Raw genomic sequence first — 16,184 nt, 5'->3', positions numbered from 1 at the left:
CCTCCTGCTCCCACACGGAATTGGGGGCTGAGCGCTGCCCAGCCCAGTGCTGGGGCGCTGGAGGGGAGATTTTTGGGGTGGGGCGGTGGCTTTGGGGGTGGTGGGACTCAGGCACGTGGCTGGAGGGGAGCTGGTGGCTGCCTCCTGCTGCAGGGTGGTGGCCTCAGCCCCTTGGGTGGCTGCAACACCCCCCAAAAACATATATATATATATTAAAACCACAAAAGCAAACCCACCCTACCAAGAAACCCAGAGGCTGGAATGAGCTGCTGAGGGGCTGGGGGTGGTCAGAGAGCAGGTGTGGGGCTGGGCCCCGAAGCAGCGAGAGCGATGTGATGAAACCCTTTGGTTTGCTCTGTTCTTGCTTTTGCAACAGCCGCTTCCTTCACGGTGCTCGCTTGTGCAAGGCAGAGCACGCTCACGAGAGCAGGAACCGCGCCCCCAAACACAGCCCAAACCAGGGGATGGGATGGTGATGCAGGCACTGCAGGGCTGGGTGGGCACCGCTGGGGCTCCAAAAACCACGTGAAAGGAGATTGGGGCTCCTTGGCACAAGGGACACGTTGCTGTTCCTTCAGGCCAGCACCAAGACAGCTATTTTTGGACAGCAGAGAGGGGCTGGTCATGTTTGGTGAAGGTGATGGTGGAAAAGTGACTCTGGGACCAGATGTTTAGCCCCGTTTCAGCTCCTGGAGTGGCACCACAGGGTTTTTTTGTCGCATTTTGTGCTGATCTTGTAAAGATCAGCAGCTCTGCTGGGTGCCCCAGGGCTGCCCGTGGTCGCTGCTTCCCCTTGTGGTGCAGGAGGGCTCCTGCATGGAGCCAGCAGCTTCCACCTCTCCTGGCAGGCTGCAGGCGCCGTTTTTGGTTGTCTCCTGGCCAGGAACTCCCTTCCCAGGCCCCGCTCCCACCCCGTCACTCCCAGTTTCTTATCTGAGCCCGGACTTTGGACAGACAGCAGCGCCGCAGCCACCGAAGTGAGGACAAGCGCTTTATGGGGACGATGACCCACCTGGGCGAGGTCTGAGGCAGGGACCGGGAGCACCCACGGGTCCCAGCCCAGCGTCCTCACAGCCAGAAAGCTTCGCTGCCGTGGATCACGTCAGCAACCTGTGCTCCCACCCCTGGGTGCTAAGACAGAGCACACAGACAGCGCCTGCCTCTAGGTTAAGGGAGCAAACAGCACAGGGTGGTGCACGAGGCCAAAGAGGGCACCAAGACTGCAGAGAAACCAAAGTGCTTTCTCCCCACCGACCCAGGGGAAGGAAAAAAAACCCCGTGGATTCAGGATTCAGGCTGTTCGAGTTTGGCACGCACAGAACACAGCACAGTAACGCACTGGAGGCTAAGGGTTTGTTTTTTTTTCTTTTTTTTTTTTTTCTTCTCTACAGACATACAGGAAAACTCTATGCAACTCCCATGTACACATTACACAAAGGAAACAGCTTTAATCAACCACTGGTGAAACATGGAAGCTTTTCAGATCTCTGTAGCTGGCACAGGAATGTTCTCTACCCCCCTCCCCCCCCCATACAAAAGGCATTTCAGGTCAAACTTTCTAGTAGGTGATATTTCCATGCATTTCTACAGAATTAAAGAAGCTAACAGACAAAAAGCCCAGATCGAGCCGTATTAGTCAGGCTGATTGGTTCTACTAAGTTAAATCAAGAGTAATTATGGACAAATGGACCAAGTGACCAAAGACTGGGGCTGAGAACACCACTTCTCATCTCGCAATATTTTTCAAGTGGCTCCTTCTCGTCGTACTACCCAAAGCTGGAGAGCTCTGATAGAAGAACCTGCACTTGGAAAAGCCTTAGAAGCATCTGATCCGCTACAAGTGTGTGTTAGTGAAACTAAGGTCGTTCTAAATTAACCTATGTCAAAAGGAAAGCAGATTTAATAGAATTGTTCAGGCTTGGAGGAGGCCTCAAGACACTTCATAACAAGGAAATCGAACCGGTAGAACAAGTGAACCTTTAAATATCACTGCATAGTGAGTTCACGAGAGAGTGATTCGGACTCTTTCTCCAGAAAAGTGTGTCTATTTTATCTCTATTTTAACTTCATAATTAACCTTAATTAGTATGGCCCTGCAACCGCAAGCACTCGAGAGTTTAACCCTGTTCTGGTGCTAGCAGGTTGCTTCAGCCTACCCTTAACTACAGGTTTGCAGCTTTTCAGTTTCGCGTTACACAGTTACAGGGGAAAGTTTTGAGTTTGGCAATTTGGCCAGTAGCCTCAAAAAGACTACCTGAATTTACCTTAATTACGATGTAGAAAAGAGCAGGAACCAGGCTGTTCTCATACCTCCCACCCCTTTCATCCCACGACACACTGCTGCATTGGACCAAAACTTTTGGAGACCTTTAGTGTTAATCCATTGGGGACAGTATTGGGCTGGACAACCAATGCAAATATTAATACACCAAGATAAATCCTTAATTTGATTTATTTATGGTCATTTGTACATACAAGCTACATCTTCATAATCTACTTTATTCTAAGACAGCTTCCCTACAGTTAGTGAAACCCTTGCCTAGAATGGATGTTTTACATAACTGATATATTAAAACATGGAATGCTTGTAGAGTTGTGGCACTGTATGACATCTACACGGGACTTCCTTCAAAAGCTACGACTAGGGAGCCTCCTAGCTTCTCAGCAATACAAGCTCGGTTGAGGTCCTCTGGCCCATTTGCTTGGCATTCATGCTTTATGCCTAAAAAAAGAGGCAACACACTCAATAATGCAGCATTTCAACACGCTAGTAGTCAACCAAAGAAACACATTTAGTAGAAATATTAGAACAGGCAAGCTGCTCGCTCAAGCCCTGCCTCAGAGAGAGAACAAAGGAATTTGGATGTTTCCCTCCCCGATATGTGACAGGGGACATCTGGCTACACATCCCCACAGAAATACCAGGGAGAAGCTTTTCTCTAGCTCAGTGCTCAGACTTTCAGTCTTCTCTAAGCATCCATGAGCGAACTGTCTCATTTCGAGTGCTACCCAGGAGGTGGCAGCTGAGGGAGCTACAAGCAAGCGCTGAGATGGCTGACAGAATCCATGTGGGAACCCTGCAAGGCCTCTGCCTGTACACAGAGTTAACGCTGGTTTCTTTTTCGGAGGGCAGGGAGCCCAACACTGCCTTATGTGGAGAAAAGCAGAAAAGGCACGTTGTTCCTTTTCTGTTTCAGCCTGGCCATGTGCAGCACGCCACATTATTCCTGAGCAGTTCCAACCCACTGGTGAGCTGTCCTGTGACGGACTGGCACTGCTGCGTGCTGCTGCTGTCAGCCCTACGCGCTGCGAGACTTTGGCCCGGGCACACAGAGCTGCAGCAGTAGCGCTGCCTGGCCAGGGGCCATCGTTTCTCTAGAATGAAATTCTTAGCGCTGCAGCAAGGTGTTTACTCCTTCGTTAGCGGTGCCTGACGGGCTGAATGAAACTCTGCTCCCCCACTCAGAGCTGCGATGCCTTTGGAATGAGTAACCACAGCTGCGTGGCTAAATCGAGTGACTTGTTAATTACTAGAGCAGCACGGTTAAGGCCACGAGGCTCTGTACTTCAACAGGCGCAGGCCTGGAAGTCCTCTGCCACACTCGAAATCCAGTTCGGTGTTAAGGATCTAAGGGTTTGTAGGCTGCGTGGTGCAAACCAGTTGCTCCGTGCAGCAGCATCGCACACTGTGAAGCCTGCTCCTGTCCTCTAGCCCCTCTAACACAGTCGAATATTTTAAGTTTTAACCTGAGCTTACTCAGCTCTGTCACAGGGCATTTTACCCGTGAAGTTCTCGCCTCACTAGCACCTCAAAAAAAGCCAATTAGTCAATGGTTAAGCCTTGCTGTGTAAGTGTCTCGGAGGGCATGGCACAGCGAGGAGCGTTGGCTGCACTACCTACCTTGAAACTTCTTTTTGATTGCATCCTTGGAGCTCGCGTAGATCATCTTACTTTTGAGAGGTGCTTGTTCTGGCGCCCTGGTGGAAAACACCAAAAATAGCAAAATTAGTGGCATTTATTACCCAGCAAGGACAGAAAACCTGCCGATTATGAGCAGGTGAAACCTCTCGTGGCTCACATCAGGCTGTTCTGAGCACTTCAAGCCTGCCATCTTGCAGGCCCCAGCAAAACAAATGCTCCCAGACCTCGCCCAGTCTTGGACCTCACGCTAGGAATGAGCGAGCTGGCAAGCCTGCTTACCACAAGAAGAACATCAGCTCTTCTTTTTTGGATTCCTTGGTCTCGAAGCTTGCATCATACAAGGCATAACGGCAATCCTTCTCAGGAAGCATCTGCACAAAATGCTTGAAAGGGTCGGTAACTGTCACGCCGACATCTCCCACTAGAATCTCTTTGCCTTCTTCCACGATAATGCACTTTTTGTCTGGACTGAGGCAGAAGATGACGGCCTTCTTCCTCTTCTTGATTTCCTCAGGCGTAGAGCACTTCCGCACTTTCATGTCATAGAAGATACGGCATACCTCGTCGGCGACTTGTACTCCAGATGCCTGCAAGGAGGAGAACAAAGACCTTTAGAGCCACCGCTGAGTGTTTTCACGGCTACATTACCGTACTGCCTTAAATCTGGGGCTAGAAGACGAGCAGTGCTCGCAACAGTCACCCACAGCTCCAGAGCCCAGTGAGGGAAGGCTGCAGGCCCTTCTTCTGCAGCCCAAGCAAAGAATCTGGAGCCTCGATGCTGCCCACAGCCAGCTGCCAAACCAAAACTATTCCCAACAAGGCCCGATCCTACTAATATTAGCACATTGTTTCAGAGCAGCTTGACACGCACATCCACCCCTTGTCCTCTGAGGTTCAGCTGTGGCAGACGCTTTGGCGTCGCAGCAACTTGATTTTGTTAGCCTCTGCAGGCGGGCTGGGCTACCAGGATCACTTCCACTCAGTTTCCTGGCCATTTTTAGCATACTTGCTATCAGACCCAGTTAAAACACGGTCAAACTCCATGCTCCTCACCTGGACTTGGTTTAGAGGTCAACAGAAGTTGCTCTTGATTCAGCATTTTTAAGGGAGAGCTTGCAAGTCTCGCCATTAATTAGTCTACTTCCTCCAGCAGTAAAAAGGCAGCCTGCTTTAATCCCCTCCCCCCCTTCCTGATGAGCAATCCCAGTTCGTTAGCGGCATCCTCCTGTGCCAATCGTGGCAGGAAGTGCAGGGCCTGCAGCACCAACCCGGAGCTGAAGGCAGCAGCAGTGACTGAGGACAAGGCCTAGCAGGAACGCCAAGAGGCAGAACTGCATTTTCAGGCTGCTGCCTTTTCCCAAATGCAAAGGGAGAGAAGAGATGGCAGGACAGAAGCGTTTATATCTGGGTTTTATACTGGGAATCACTACATTTTGAGAGTTTGAAGTCAGCTGTGCAGCAGGGAACACTGCAGCACGGGAACCACGCTGGTCGCTGCTGGAGGAACACGGCCAGAGCAGTGCAAAGCCCAACACACAGCTGCCTGTCCCAACCACACCACGCAGTGCAAACAGCTCCTTTCTACTGCTGCCTCTTCCCCTGTTGCTTCTGGGGCTCCCAAAGTCAAGTGGCTTTATGCTCAGACATGGCAACTCCTATCTCAGAAGGAAAAACCACCCTGAGAACATCCCCGCTCTACCAAGGTGTGAACAAGCAGCAGTTTGGGCACAAAACCAGGGAAATCCGGAGATGAAGGTGACCTGCACAGTGCTAACCTCACTGTCTTTCAGAGAGGCGAAGGACTGGGTGGCTACTTCACACATTTTTTTCCCCCAAAGCCTCTGGTGCATCACTAGTCAGATGACCTCAGATTTTCTTCCACCGAGATTCCTTCTGTACCTTCCAGGAGCTCGCACAGCCCTGCTAAGCCAGCAGAGGTTGTCCCAGGCACACGCAGCTGGCACCATCAATGACCATGGATTTTACCTTGATTTTCTCTGATTTTCTCCCTCCAGAGCTGGGAGATCTGGCTGCCAATCCTTTACAGCAAGGAATCCGAGCTGGAAGCTGTCTTTAGGGGTTTCCTCCACAGATCTACCTGGCACCCCCTGCGTTTACTCCAGCGAGCAGCAGGCAGACAGCAGAGGGAGGAAGTCACCGCGCCTCAGCTGCCTGGCAGGCGGCCACCCTCCTGCCCGTCCCCAGCAGCACAAGAAAAGCCAGCAGATAAAGCTTATTCAAGGATAAACTTGAGCAAAAGCGCAAACATCGCCGCCAAGTGACTCACTGCCCCGCCACCTCCTCCATCCCCAGGGCCTGCACTTTGTCAGGTAACTACCGAGGGGTAAAGGTCTCCTTCCTCCTGTCCCTGAGGATGGTGCAGGCAAGAGGAAGACTCGAAACGATACGGGGCTGCCCTAATAAAGCAAACAGCACAGCAACAGGGACTATTGCATCATTAGCTAAGGTTGTCTCGAGTTCACTGTGGACCTCAGCCCTTTTATTTTCCCCCTTGTTCTGTGAGGTTTGTCTTCTAGCTAACGGCACCTCCGCAGCTGATAACAGACTGAAGACTCGGCTTACAGATTCACAAAAACCTTAAAATTTGGTGTAGAAAATGCACAGGAAGCCTGACGTAGTGCGGGGGAGTGATGCTATCAAAGCAGTTAGCATCAGCTACCTCCACCGCTATCAGCTCCTGCTCTTTGCTCCAGAAGGACATGGTTACTTGGCGTGTGCTGGCGCTGCTGCCCGGCCAGGAGCGTGCCCCCACGCTGGGAGCGGAGTCGTTTCCTTATAAAGGAACCGAGCGCTGCTGGCAACTCGGTTCAGATTCCAAAAATGTTGGGAGCATTCGGCCTGGAAACTCAAAATCCACTGTTAGGCTGCTGCTGGGACTGAGCAGAGCCCGGAGAGACTCAGTTAAAGACTGGATTTTTTTTTTGTTTTGTACTTTCCAAAGCAGGAGGTTGTTAGGAGCTGGTGCTGCTCCTTCTCCCAGCTGCTGTGCAGCCTCTGGAGCCATCACACAGGCTGATGCTGGCGGTTCTTCCATTGCCAGGAACAAACCAGATACCTTCAGCCTGAAGAAACCTTACAGCTGTGTCCCAGTACGGCTTGAAATGAACCCACAACCCCCAGTGCAGCTCACTGCTTCCTGAAAGGAGGTAAAAGCCTGGAACAAAGGGCTTCAACACGGGGCTTGCACCACGATGGGAGTGCTGTAAACGTACTTAAAAAGGGAACAAAAACAAAACCCTGCACAGCTTTTGTTGTGATTTTAATTGCAATTGTGTTGTAACTGCGCAGGGCAGCAGGGGGAGGTCTGGGAAGGCCGGGCTCCCAACTCCACGCTCTCAGCTGGCGTTTTAACCCTGCCCCTGCTGGCCCGTCCTGCAGAACAGCTGGCGGGGAGCCTCCACCCGCCAGCAGCGAGCGAATAAAGCGGCTGTTTGTTAGCCTGGATTCCCTCCCTGGCCCAGTACCACGCTGCTCGAGGCCTCAATGCAGCACATTCTTTGTGTGTGTGTGTGTGTGTGTGTGAGCAGTGGCTGGAATACTGCTGAGCTCAGAGAGAGGGCTTGGTCCTGCTCTTTTTTCTTGTAGAAGCCCTTGCCTGACTGTGGGCTGCACACAGCGTTGCAGGGGACGCAGCGACCCCTCGACACGGGCAAAAATCCCTTAAAACCGTGCTCAGGGGGCAGCGGGGGAGAACAGCGGGGCCGAACAGCCAGGCTGCTCCTGCCCAGGGCCGCCCAACCTCGCTGAAAGGAGGAGGCACGGCACCGAACCATCAGCCTGGAGAGATGACAACACCACAGCACAGCCAGGGCGACCCGCGAGGCAGAACGTGCGAGTTCCTCTGCGGGGCTGGCCACAAGCGAGCTCCCCCCCCATATTTCCAGGCGGTTACCCCGAGGGCAACGTGCCCTGCCGCCCACGCCGCCCCACAGCTCTCCCAGCAGTGCCCCCATTGTGTTTCCCCAGCACACGAGGCGCTGGGTGCTCTAACTGCATGGTCAGCGTGCGCCGCGCTAACACAGCGCCCCTTCTTCCCCTCACAAAGCCCTCGCCAGGGCAGCTTCGAGAGGGAGACGCATCAGAGCCTCCACAGACCGGGTTCGTAACTCTGCCGATGAAAATCGCTCCAGGTTTTGTTAAAAAGCCCTGTGGCCTCCAGTATTTTCCCTGAATAGTTAAAATATTTCACCCAAAACAAGTCCCTGCTCCTTCCTCACCCCTAAGGCAGACAGGACAGCGACTGCCCGGTTTGTCTCACGACAAGCTGGGTAGATTCAACTTGTTTTTAGGCGCTGCACTGATACCCACGAGCCCCCGGCAGCGATGCCCGCGCACGGTTATCTACAGAAGCATTTCGGGAACCAGCCCCGGGCTTGGTTTGTTTGGGCACCACGTGCACGCCCTGCACACAGCGGCACGGCCTGCCCACAGCCTCTGAAGCGGAAAGTTGTGCTTCGCAGAGGAGCACCATCAGTTTTTCCACCGCCACCGGGAGCGCCAAGGTGTGCCCGCCTCAGCTGCAGAGATGTGAGAGCAGCACACGCTTCCCCGCCTGCTGCTCACCCCGCTGCCAGCCGTCTGCTTCCCAATGCCCTGAGCAAACCCCTCCCTGGGCCCGGCGCAGCGCCCCACCCCTCCTATCTCCCTTACAGCCCCCTCCCTGCCGCCAGAACCGCCCGGGGGAGCAGGCGGCGCTTCCACCTGACTCAGTCCCGTGTCACCACGAACGCCGCTTTCAATTAAAGCTGCTGGCACCTGGCCGCTCGGGGACAGCGGCCTTCCCGAAGCCGCCCCCTGCGCTGCCACGCAGCGCCCTGGGATGCTGCCAGCAGCGAGCCCTCGCTGCGTGAAGGCAGCCAGGGCAGCCACGAGGCCACGCGGGCTGGCTGCAGGCAGCAGGAGACGAGCTGACGCCTCTCCCGGGCCTGCTTCCGCACTGAGGTGCGAGCCACAGCCGAGAAACGGCCCGAAACCACGGGTAGTTAAACACGGCTGGGCCCTGAACACTGCTTTGCTTTTCGTCTGCTGCCACGATAACCCCCAGGACGGCAGCACTCCCACCTTGCAGGGCAGGGAGGAGGCAGCAGGAGGAGCACTGCTTTGACTTCCTCCCTCCCGGCACCGCTGTGGGAACGGCGGCGACCTCCAAATCCCAGCAGGACGATTTCCCCCCCCCTGCCCACGGCCCCACAGCCGGACACCCACGTTACACCGGGCAGTCTGAGCACCTGGAGCAGCCCGAAGCTTCAATTCTGACCTGAAGCACAACAGGAAATGTAACTGCCTTTTTTTTTTTTACTGCTGTTGTGTAAGAGGCCATTATTTACACACCATAAAGCAGCAAGAAGTACGGGGTTATTTGCATATCACTTGCAGGCAGACCTTGCCAGCTGGACTCGAGTTTCTTTTATTTTGCTTTCTTGGGTCTCTTTTTTAGCAGGGAGGGCACGGGGAAGGGAATCAAAACCCTATTCAGCGATTTCTTTTCCTGCCAATAGGGGGTTACCCGCTGGACCAGGAGAGATGACGCGAGCAATCACAGAGAGGCAGAACAAAAAAATAAATCCCTGCTGAATTCCTGGAGGTTATTTCCTCTGGCTGAAAGCTGAGGAAAGCATCCCCTGCACTCAGCTCCCGGTGACCGCCCGGGTAGGCAGAACAAGCACTGCCGGCGGAGAGAGGCAATCCCAGCAGCACTGCTGAAAAACAGGAAGCGTGGCAGCCAGGGGGAGGGCAGAAATTTTGAGCAGCGCCCATTCCTCTCTGAAACACATGCTTGTGAGGTAATGCGGGTATAAGCCGGCACTCGGCGGGGCTCTTGCTGGAAAGCAAAGCTTCTTACAGCACATTCAGCACAGAAATCAGCCAGCGTGAGCCCAACTGTCCACAAGAATTTCCTCGTGGTCCTCCGCACTCCTATATTAACCTGAAGATCACCCTTAAAAACAGCTTCTGAAGGCCTCTCTAGGCACTCCAGACAATGGTTATCAAGATATCCTTGAGACTGTCGCCAGCAGCGAGCAGTCAGGTGAGCAGAAGGCTCCAACCAGCTTCAGATGCAAGTTCTGGCTGTCCGCAGGCTCTGAGATTGCTGAGCTCAGCCCTCGCTCCCCAGCGGAGCCTCCTGGTAGCGATATCCCGGCGCTGCGAGCAGGAACACGCCACACACCCACACCACCCATTGTCAGGAGGCTGTCAGCTCGCATACGAGGCACACGTACCTTGTAATCACACGGATTGGGGGCTAACGAGGAAAAAATGATTTGCACAGTCCCCCAAAGACCATGGAATCATTTAATCCAGTAGCAAGGAATCTGAACCTTGTGGCAAGACAGCTAAAAGTAGCAAATCCCAGGTTCTTTGGATGTAAAGTGATGCCCTGCTGCTTGGCGCTGTGGTACTCTGCCAAAAGGCCTACACGCTGCCCAAAAGCAAGATCGTTTGCTGCAACTAGAAAGCATCTAAAAATGTAACAGCCAAAAAAAAAAAAAAAAAAAGCCAAAAAAAACCCCACACCCTGTTCCAAAAAGGAGATCACTATGAGAAATACGAGTTCTGGCCAACTTGGGAATTGCCTGCTTCTGAAGCAAGATGCAGCCTGACGCGCCGAGGAGTCATTTCAAACTAGGTTTGCGTACTGCAGAGGTGGTAGCTAGCTTGTTCAGACAAGCCTATTTTAAACAAGAGCTGCAAGTCTCGCCAGACTTTCGGCAGCTTCATCTGCAACTCCCATTAGCTCTGCTCCACGCCGCGGCCCGGGGATGCTCCGGCTGCGCTGTGTAGGAAGCAGGGAGATGGCCAGCACATCCTGTGCGCCGGGGCCGTGCGGGAGGGGAGCGCATTGGGGAGCTGCGCCCTGCGCCAGGGGCACTAAGGGCGAAGGCTGCGGGTGGGCTGCGATGCCCTTCAGAGCTGGCGGTGAACAACCTAACGGAGGGTGCTCAGAGACCTGGATGTCTGGCGCTGGGAAGGCGTTTGTGCGCGAGAATAAGGAGATAATTACGCCCTAATTCATGCGAATTCATCAATCTCAGCCGCGCGGCTTACACAGAGGGGGGGTGGGGGGCCAAATTTCGCCTTCACCCCCCCCAATCCGCCGGGACACAACGGCTGGGCGGCTCTGGGGGGCGTTGTTCTCCCCTTGGGGGCCGGGGCAGGGCTCGCACCCCCCTCCTCCTCCTCTTCCTCCCCCCCCAGCGGCCTTGAGCACCCCCCAGCCCCGAGGAAGATGGCTCCCGCCGCGCGGCCGGATGCGGCCGGGGGCAGCCGCAGCTTCCTGCCGGGCCCCCCCCACCCCCCCGACCTACAAAAAAGCCCCATAACGGGGAAGGGAAGGGGGTGAGGGGGGGGTTGGGGGGGTGCGGCCGCGCCCTGCGGCACAGGCGGGGAGCGCTGGGAGGGGCCCCCCCGGTCCCGCCCCCCCCCCCTTCCCGTCCCCCCCCCCCGCGCCGCGCAATGGACGCGCTCAGCCCCCCGCGCGCGCACGCGGCGCGGGCCGTACCATCGCGTCTCATGGGGGGGGGGGGGGGGGGCGCACTCTGAGGGGTGAGGGGGGGGATGGAACGTACCACCGCGAAGCTAAAGGGGGGGGGAAGGTTCCATGAGGGGGGGTATAGAGGGGGGGGGGAATTCGCCGCCTCACAGCGCGGCGCCCCCAGGGAGCGGAGGGCGGCGGGGAGCAGGCGGGGAGGTGGGGAGGAGGCGAAGGGGGAGCCCGGCGGGGTCCTCACCATGGCGGCGGCGGCGGGCGGCGGAGCGCGGTGCGGCGGCGGCTGCTCCCCTCGGCGGCTGGGCGCGGCGCGGGCTCCGGCGGCAGGAAGGGAAGCGGCGAGGGCGCGAGCCGGGCGGAAACGCTGCGACGTCACGGCCGCCGGGGCCCGGAGGAGGAAGCGGTTGCTATGGGTGGGAGAGACCCCACCCCCCCCCGCGGCAACGCCCAGATGGCTTCACTCGAGGCAGAGCGCATGCGCGCCCGCTGAGGGGTGGGAGGGGTGGGGAGTGGGCTGCCCAATGGGAGGAGGAGCTGGAGGGTGATGGATGGGCGGCCAGCCAATGGCGGCGCGCGGAGGGGGGAGAGGGGCGGGGCTACCTGCCCTAAGGTGTGTGCAGCGGGAGGGGGGGGGGCGTGAGGGAATGGGGGGGGGCAAAAGAGGGAGGGGGGGCAAAAAAGGGAGGGGGGGCAAAAATGGGGGGGGTGAGGGGGTAAAAGGGGGACAAAAAGGGGCAAAAAGGGGATTTAGGGGGGTAAAAAGGGGATTTTAGGGGGTAAAAAAGGGATTTTAGGGGGTAAAAAAGGGATTTAGGGGGGTAAAAGGGAGCTGTGAGGGGCAGGGAGCGACCGTGAGGCGGCCGGGTCGAGGCCGGGCGGGGGCGGAGGGCTGAGGAGGCGGTGAGGGGGAGGTGGCTTCGCTCGCTTTTTTTTTTTTTTTTTTTTCTCTCTAACATTTTTTTTTTTTTTCAGGGTTTTTCACTACCTACTTTGGTGCGATCTCAGCCAGCCACTCGTGATTGGCTGGCGCCGGCCGCGGCGAGCTGAGGAAACCCTGTGCATCGCGCCCGGCCCAGACAAAGCGCCCGCCGCTGCTGCTGGGGAGCCCGCCCCGAAATGCTGCAAAAAAAAAAAAAAAAAAAAAAAAAAAAAAAAAAACAACTAAAAAACACAATAAAAGTAATAAAGATATCATCGTTTCCTTAACGTTTCTGGGCGACGTGCTGCGGGGTTTCTGTGATCAGGCTGTTAGCTGGTTGCAGAAGCGTCTAATGCAAAAAAGCAGCGGTGGTTTGGCTTCGTTTCTGGGTGCTGCCAGGAATCGATGAGCGCAGAACCCCCAGCATCACGCCTGTTTGTTGGGCCTCTCTCTCTCTCTGTGCCTGCTTCTAAGCAGAAAACAAAGCAGGACTTGTGTGGCTGTTTTCAGGGCCAGGGTGTGAGGCAGCGATATTTCTGGCTTACATCTAACATAAAGCCTCAACAACAAAGGTGTAAGCTGTACCTTACAGTTTTTATCCATATTCCTCTGTTCTAGCTACACACACACACATATATATTTTTAACCTCCCTGCTGCATACCCCTGTCGTTTCTCTTTTTAGATGCTGTTGTGCCCGCTCACTCAAGATACGGGTTGCTGAAAGATCACATATTGAAAATGCATGTGTTGAAAAAGCAGTCCTGTGCTGGCAGGCTCTATTGTTGGGTGCCTTATGCTGGCAAGGGGTCTCTTTTGCAAGTGTTTCCACCAGATTTGTGGTGAAATTAAGTGGTACTGGTGAGTCTTTTGCTAGACTGAAATGGGAGTGGGTGGGTTGTTCCTCCCTGTGCGCCTTTCTGATGTATTTAATCAAGGAATGTTTAAATTGGGAGCAAAGTCTTTGTCTTTGAAAGTAAAAAGAATTGAGTGGGAACATTTTTTTTCAAATGTATAGTTCTAAAACAAGTCAGGTAAAATGCCTCTGTAACAGAGCACCAGACCTATAAGTACGTTTCTCTAGACAACCCTTTCAGGTCCTGAATTTTGACACTAGCTGTTGGCAAGGTGAGGGTGAAAGCTACAGCTCATCGGTATTGGGAGGGAAAATTGAGGCACACGCTGACTGCCAGAGCCTCTGCACGGTGTCGTAGCAGACCTCCATCTCTGGTGGCAGGAGATTGGGACCTGGGGCAGCTGTGCTTTTCGGTGTTCCTTCATGTGGGTGATTTGTCTGCCGTTGTTCTGAGCTTACTCTCGATAATTCGGTTTCACTATGAGAGAGCGGGGTGCAGAAGTCAGATGTCCTGGGGAGGAGGGGAAGGGATGATGTAAGGCCATGAGAACAGGGCCGGGGCTGTTTCAATGCTGTATACTTATAAGGGAAAATGAATTGAAACCGGCCCCTTGGCTCAGGCTGTTTCAAGAGGGTTTTGTTGTGTTTTTGGAAACGTTGCAACGGGTTGAGAAGGTACCTGACAAGTTAAAGGCGCCTCAGCGAGGAAGCGCTTCTGCAAGGACTCTCACTTGTTTCCATCTCGTGTGACAGATGTGCTCCCTCTGTGAAGGGCAGGTCACAGAGAGCCACGATGCCTTTTTTAAAGGCTTTGTGCCCAAAAAGACGAAACGGTGCAGCCCGGCGGGGTGTAAACCCAGCAGGTGCAGTGCTCTGAGGAGGCTGGATGCGCACGACCTGGCTCTGCAGACAGAACAGGCACCGCTGAGCAACACAGCTCGGGTTTGTCACAGCTTGGGAACCCCTGCTCCACAGAAACCTTCCGTGACGGGGAATGGGAGTCTGCTTTTCCAGCCCGGCAGCCGAGCAGCCCGTTCTCTGCAGCCCCACGAACGTGAGCATCGCCCAGGATGCTCGCGGCGCTGCGGCTTTCCTCACAGAGGCCTGGCAGCAGGGCCCTGTGAGGCTGCTCCATAGCTGCCTGCTTGCTGCCTGAGCCGAGGGGAAGCTCCCGCGTCTGGGGAGGGAATTTTGGGGCTTCTTTTTACTGATTCCCTCATCGCCGGGCCTGTCCTTTGATGGGACAGATACCCGGGGCAGAGGTGAGGAAGCTGTGCCCTTCACCTGCCTGGGTGGGCCATGATCCCAGGAGCCCAGGCCTTCCCCTTCAGCCCCAGGACATAAATGCAGAGCAAAATTATTAAGGAGAAAGAAATTAACACGTCAGTTGCTACAACTGTGCTGTGGAAATGGAGTCGCTTTTTTTTTTTTTTTTTATGTGCTTCTTTCCAGCACTGAATAAACTCTGTCCTTTTCTCCTGGTATTAGTGCTATGAGTAAGCTAGGTGGAAAGCTCCAGCTGGATGTCCAGACAAACCACCTCAAAATGTGACCCCCCCCCCTCCAAATTCCCCTCCCTCTCTCAAGGCAAGCTGCCTTTGCAATTAACCTGAAACCTCCCTCCAGAAAAATCTGTCCCCCAGCCACAAGTAAGCCTGAGAAGCTTCAGCAGCACTGCTGCTGCTCATGGCTGCTTTCTGCCTTGGCTGCAGTCTGAAACGCTGGATGAACTGCAGCCAGCAAGCTTCTGTCGGCTGAAGGGCCACTTCAAAACCCAGCACGGTCAATAGAAAAAATTGTCTGCGGATTCCTGTTTGGGGATGAGCCCCTGCATCTACAGACATTGGAGATCAATACTACCTCCACCTCGCTGTGTTTCTAGCAGTTGAGATGGTGACTACTTGCTTACTTTATATGCCTCAGCTATGTGAACTCCCCCTCCTGTCCTCCAAGCTACTGACTCATTTCCTCCTCTAAAACCTTCCTTTTTTAGCCTTTCGCTCTCAAGTATTTGGTAGCTGTTTTGAGCCGCCTGTTCCATGCCTTACTTAGGCAAACTCCTACATGACAGCCCTGCAAGCCTTGCTTTTGTACCATAGAAATCAATTTTTTTTCCCCCAATACTTTCAGTTCTGAGGGGCAGTTTTGGCTACTGACTGGCTTTGCTGCTGCAACTCAGGGAGGCAGACAATTGGCAAAGCAGCTGGTGAGCTGAGGCTGCTGCTGCTTATGCTAATTGCTGTTGTCTCCCTTTTTTCCCCACGTTTCCCCCATCTGTCTAGACCCACCTGCTGCCTTTTCATACCCTTTTGCCCCCCTCTCCCAGTTCACTGCTTTTCAAGCAGGGATTGCAGAGATTCCTCTTCATTTGGACAACCCCCCCACAACCGTGGAGCCCCTGGGTGGCAGGATCAGGCCCTGACTTTGTGTGCTCTCATGCAGCAAAGAAACAAGTGGTCCCCTTGTGCACGGCGTGGCGGGGGCTCTGAGCCGTGGTCATGACTGATGGATGCTGCTGTAACCTAACTTGCTCTGCGTGCCTGAAATTCAGTAGTCCATATTTCTCGGGGTTTATGGAATATTGGCTCTGTGCTCTTGGCGTCGCAAGGCTCAGCAAAGATAATTTTAGACAGGAACAGAAAGTCTCTGTAAACCTTGCAGTCATTGCTATTTCACTGGCAGAAACAAAGCAATGAGAAACCCATTGCTGTGCACTGCTGAAACGTTCAGCTTAGGAGATATGCTGGCATCAAAATTTACAGGGAAATTTCAGGGGAGGAGGTGAGCCTAAAGATGCTCCATCCCTTTTCTGAAGATATGGTTAAGCCCAGCAGGCAGCGCATAGGAGCCAAGAGCCTGGAGTCTGGCCCAAAGCCCTGCCCTGGCCTCTGGGGTGAGGCTGGGCCAGCTGTTTTACCTCTTTGCCTTATTTTCTCATTTGTGAAGTGTTAACCTTGTTACTGTACTGCGATTTGAGAT

The 16,184-nt window shown here is 54.4% G+C and overlaps 1 protein-coding gene across 1 annotated transcript; it reads right to left on the bottom strand.

Annotated features, from left to right (window-relative positions):
- Positions 1-1,366: 1,366 nt before the first annotated feature.
- DSTN (destrin, actin depolymerizing factor) lies at positions 1,367-11,730 on the bottom strand. Its single transcript, XM_032184976.1, has 4 exons — positions 11,674-11,730; positions 4,202-4,509; positions 3,902-3,978; positions 1,367-2,722 (listed from the first exon to the last, which is right to left on the bottom strand). Exons 1-4 carry the CDS (start codon positions 11,674-11,676, stop codon positions 2,613-2,615), a joined length of 498 nt encoding a protein of 165 aa, XP_032040867.1. The 5' UTR covers positions 11,677-11,730; the 3' UTR covers positions 1,367-2,612.
- Between the last annotated feature and the right edge of the window lie 4,454 nt (positions 11,731-16,184).

Source organism: Aythya fuligula, chromosome 3 (genome assembly GCF_009819795.1).
Source record: "Aythya fuligula isolate bAytFul2 chromosome 3, bAytFul2.pri, whole genome shotgun sequence".
Taxonomy (NCBI): Eukaryota; Metazoa; Chordata; class Aves; order Anseriformes; family Anatidae; genus Aythya; species Aythya fuligula.
Note: the sequence above shows the minus strand (reverse complement) of the source record. Positions and strands in the feature narration are given on the sequence as shown.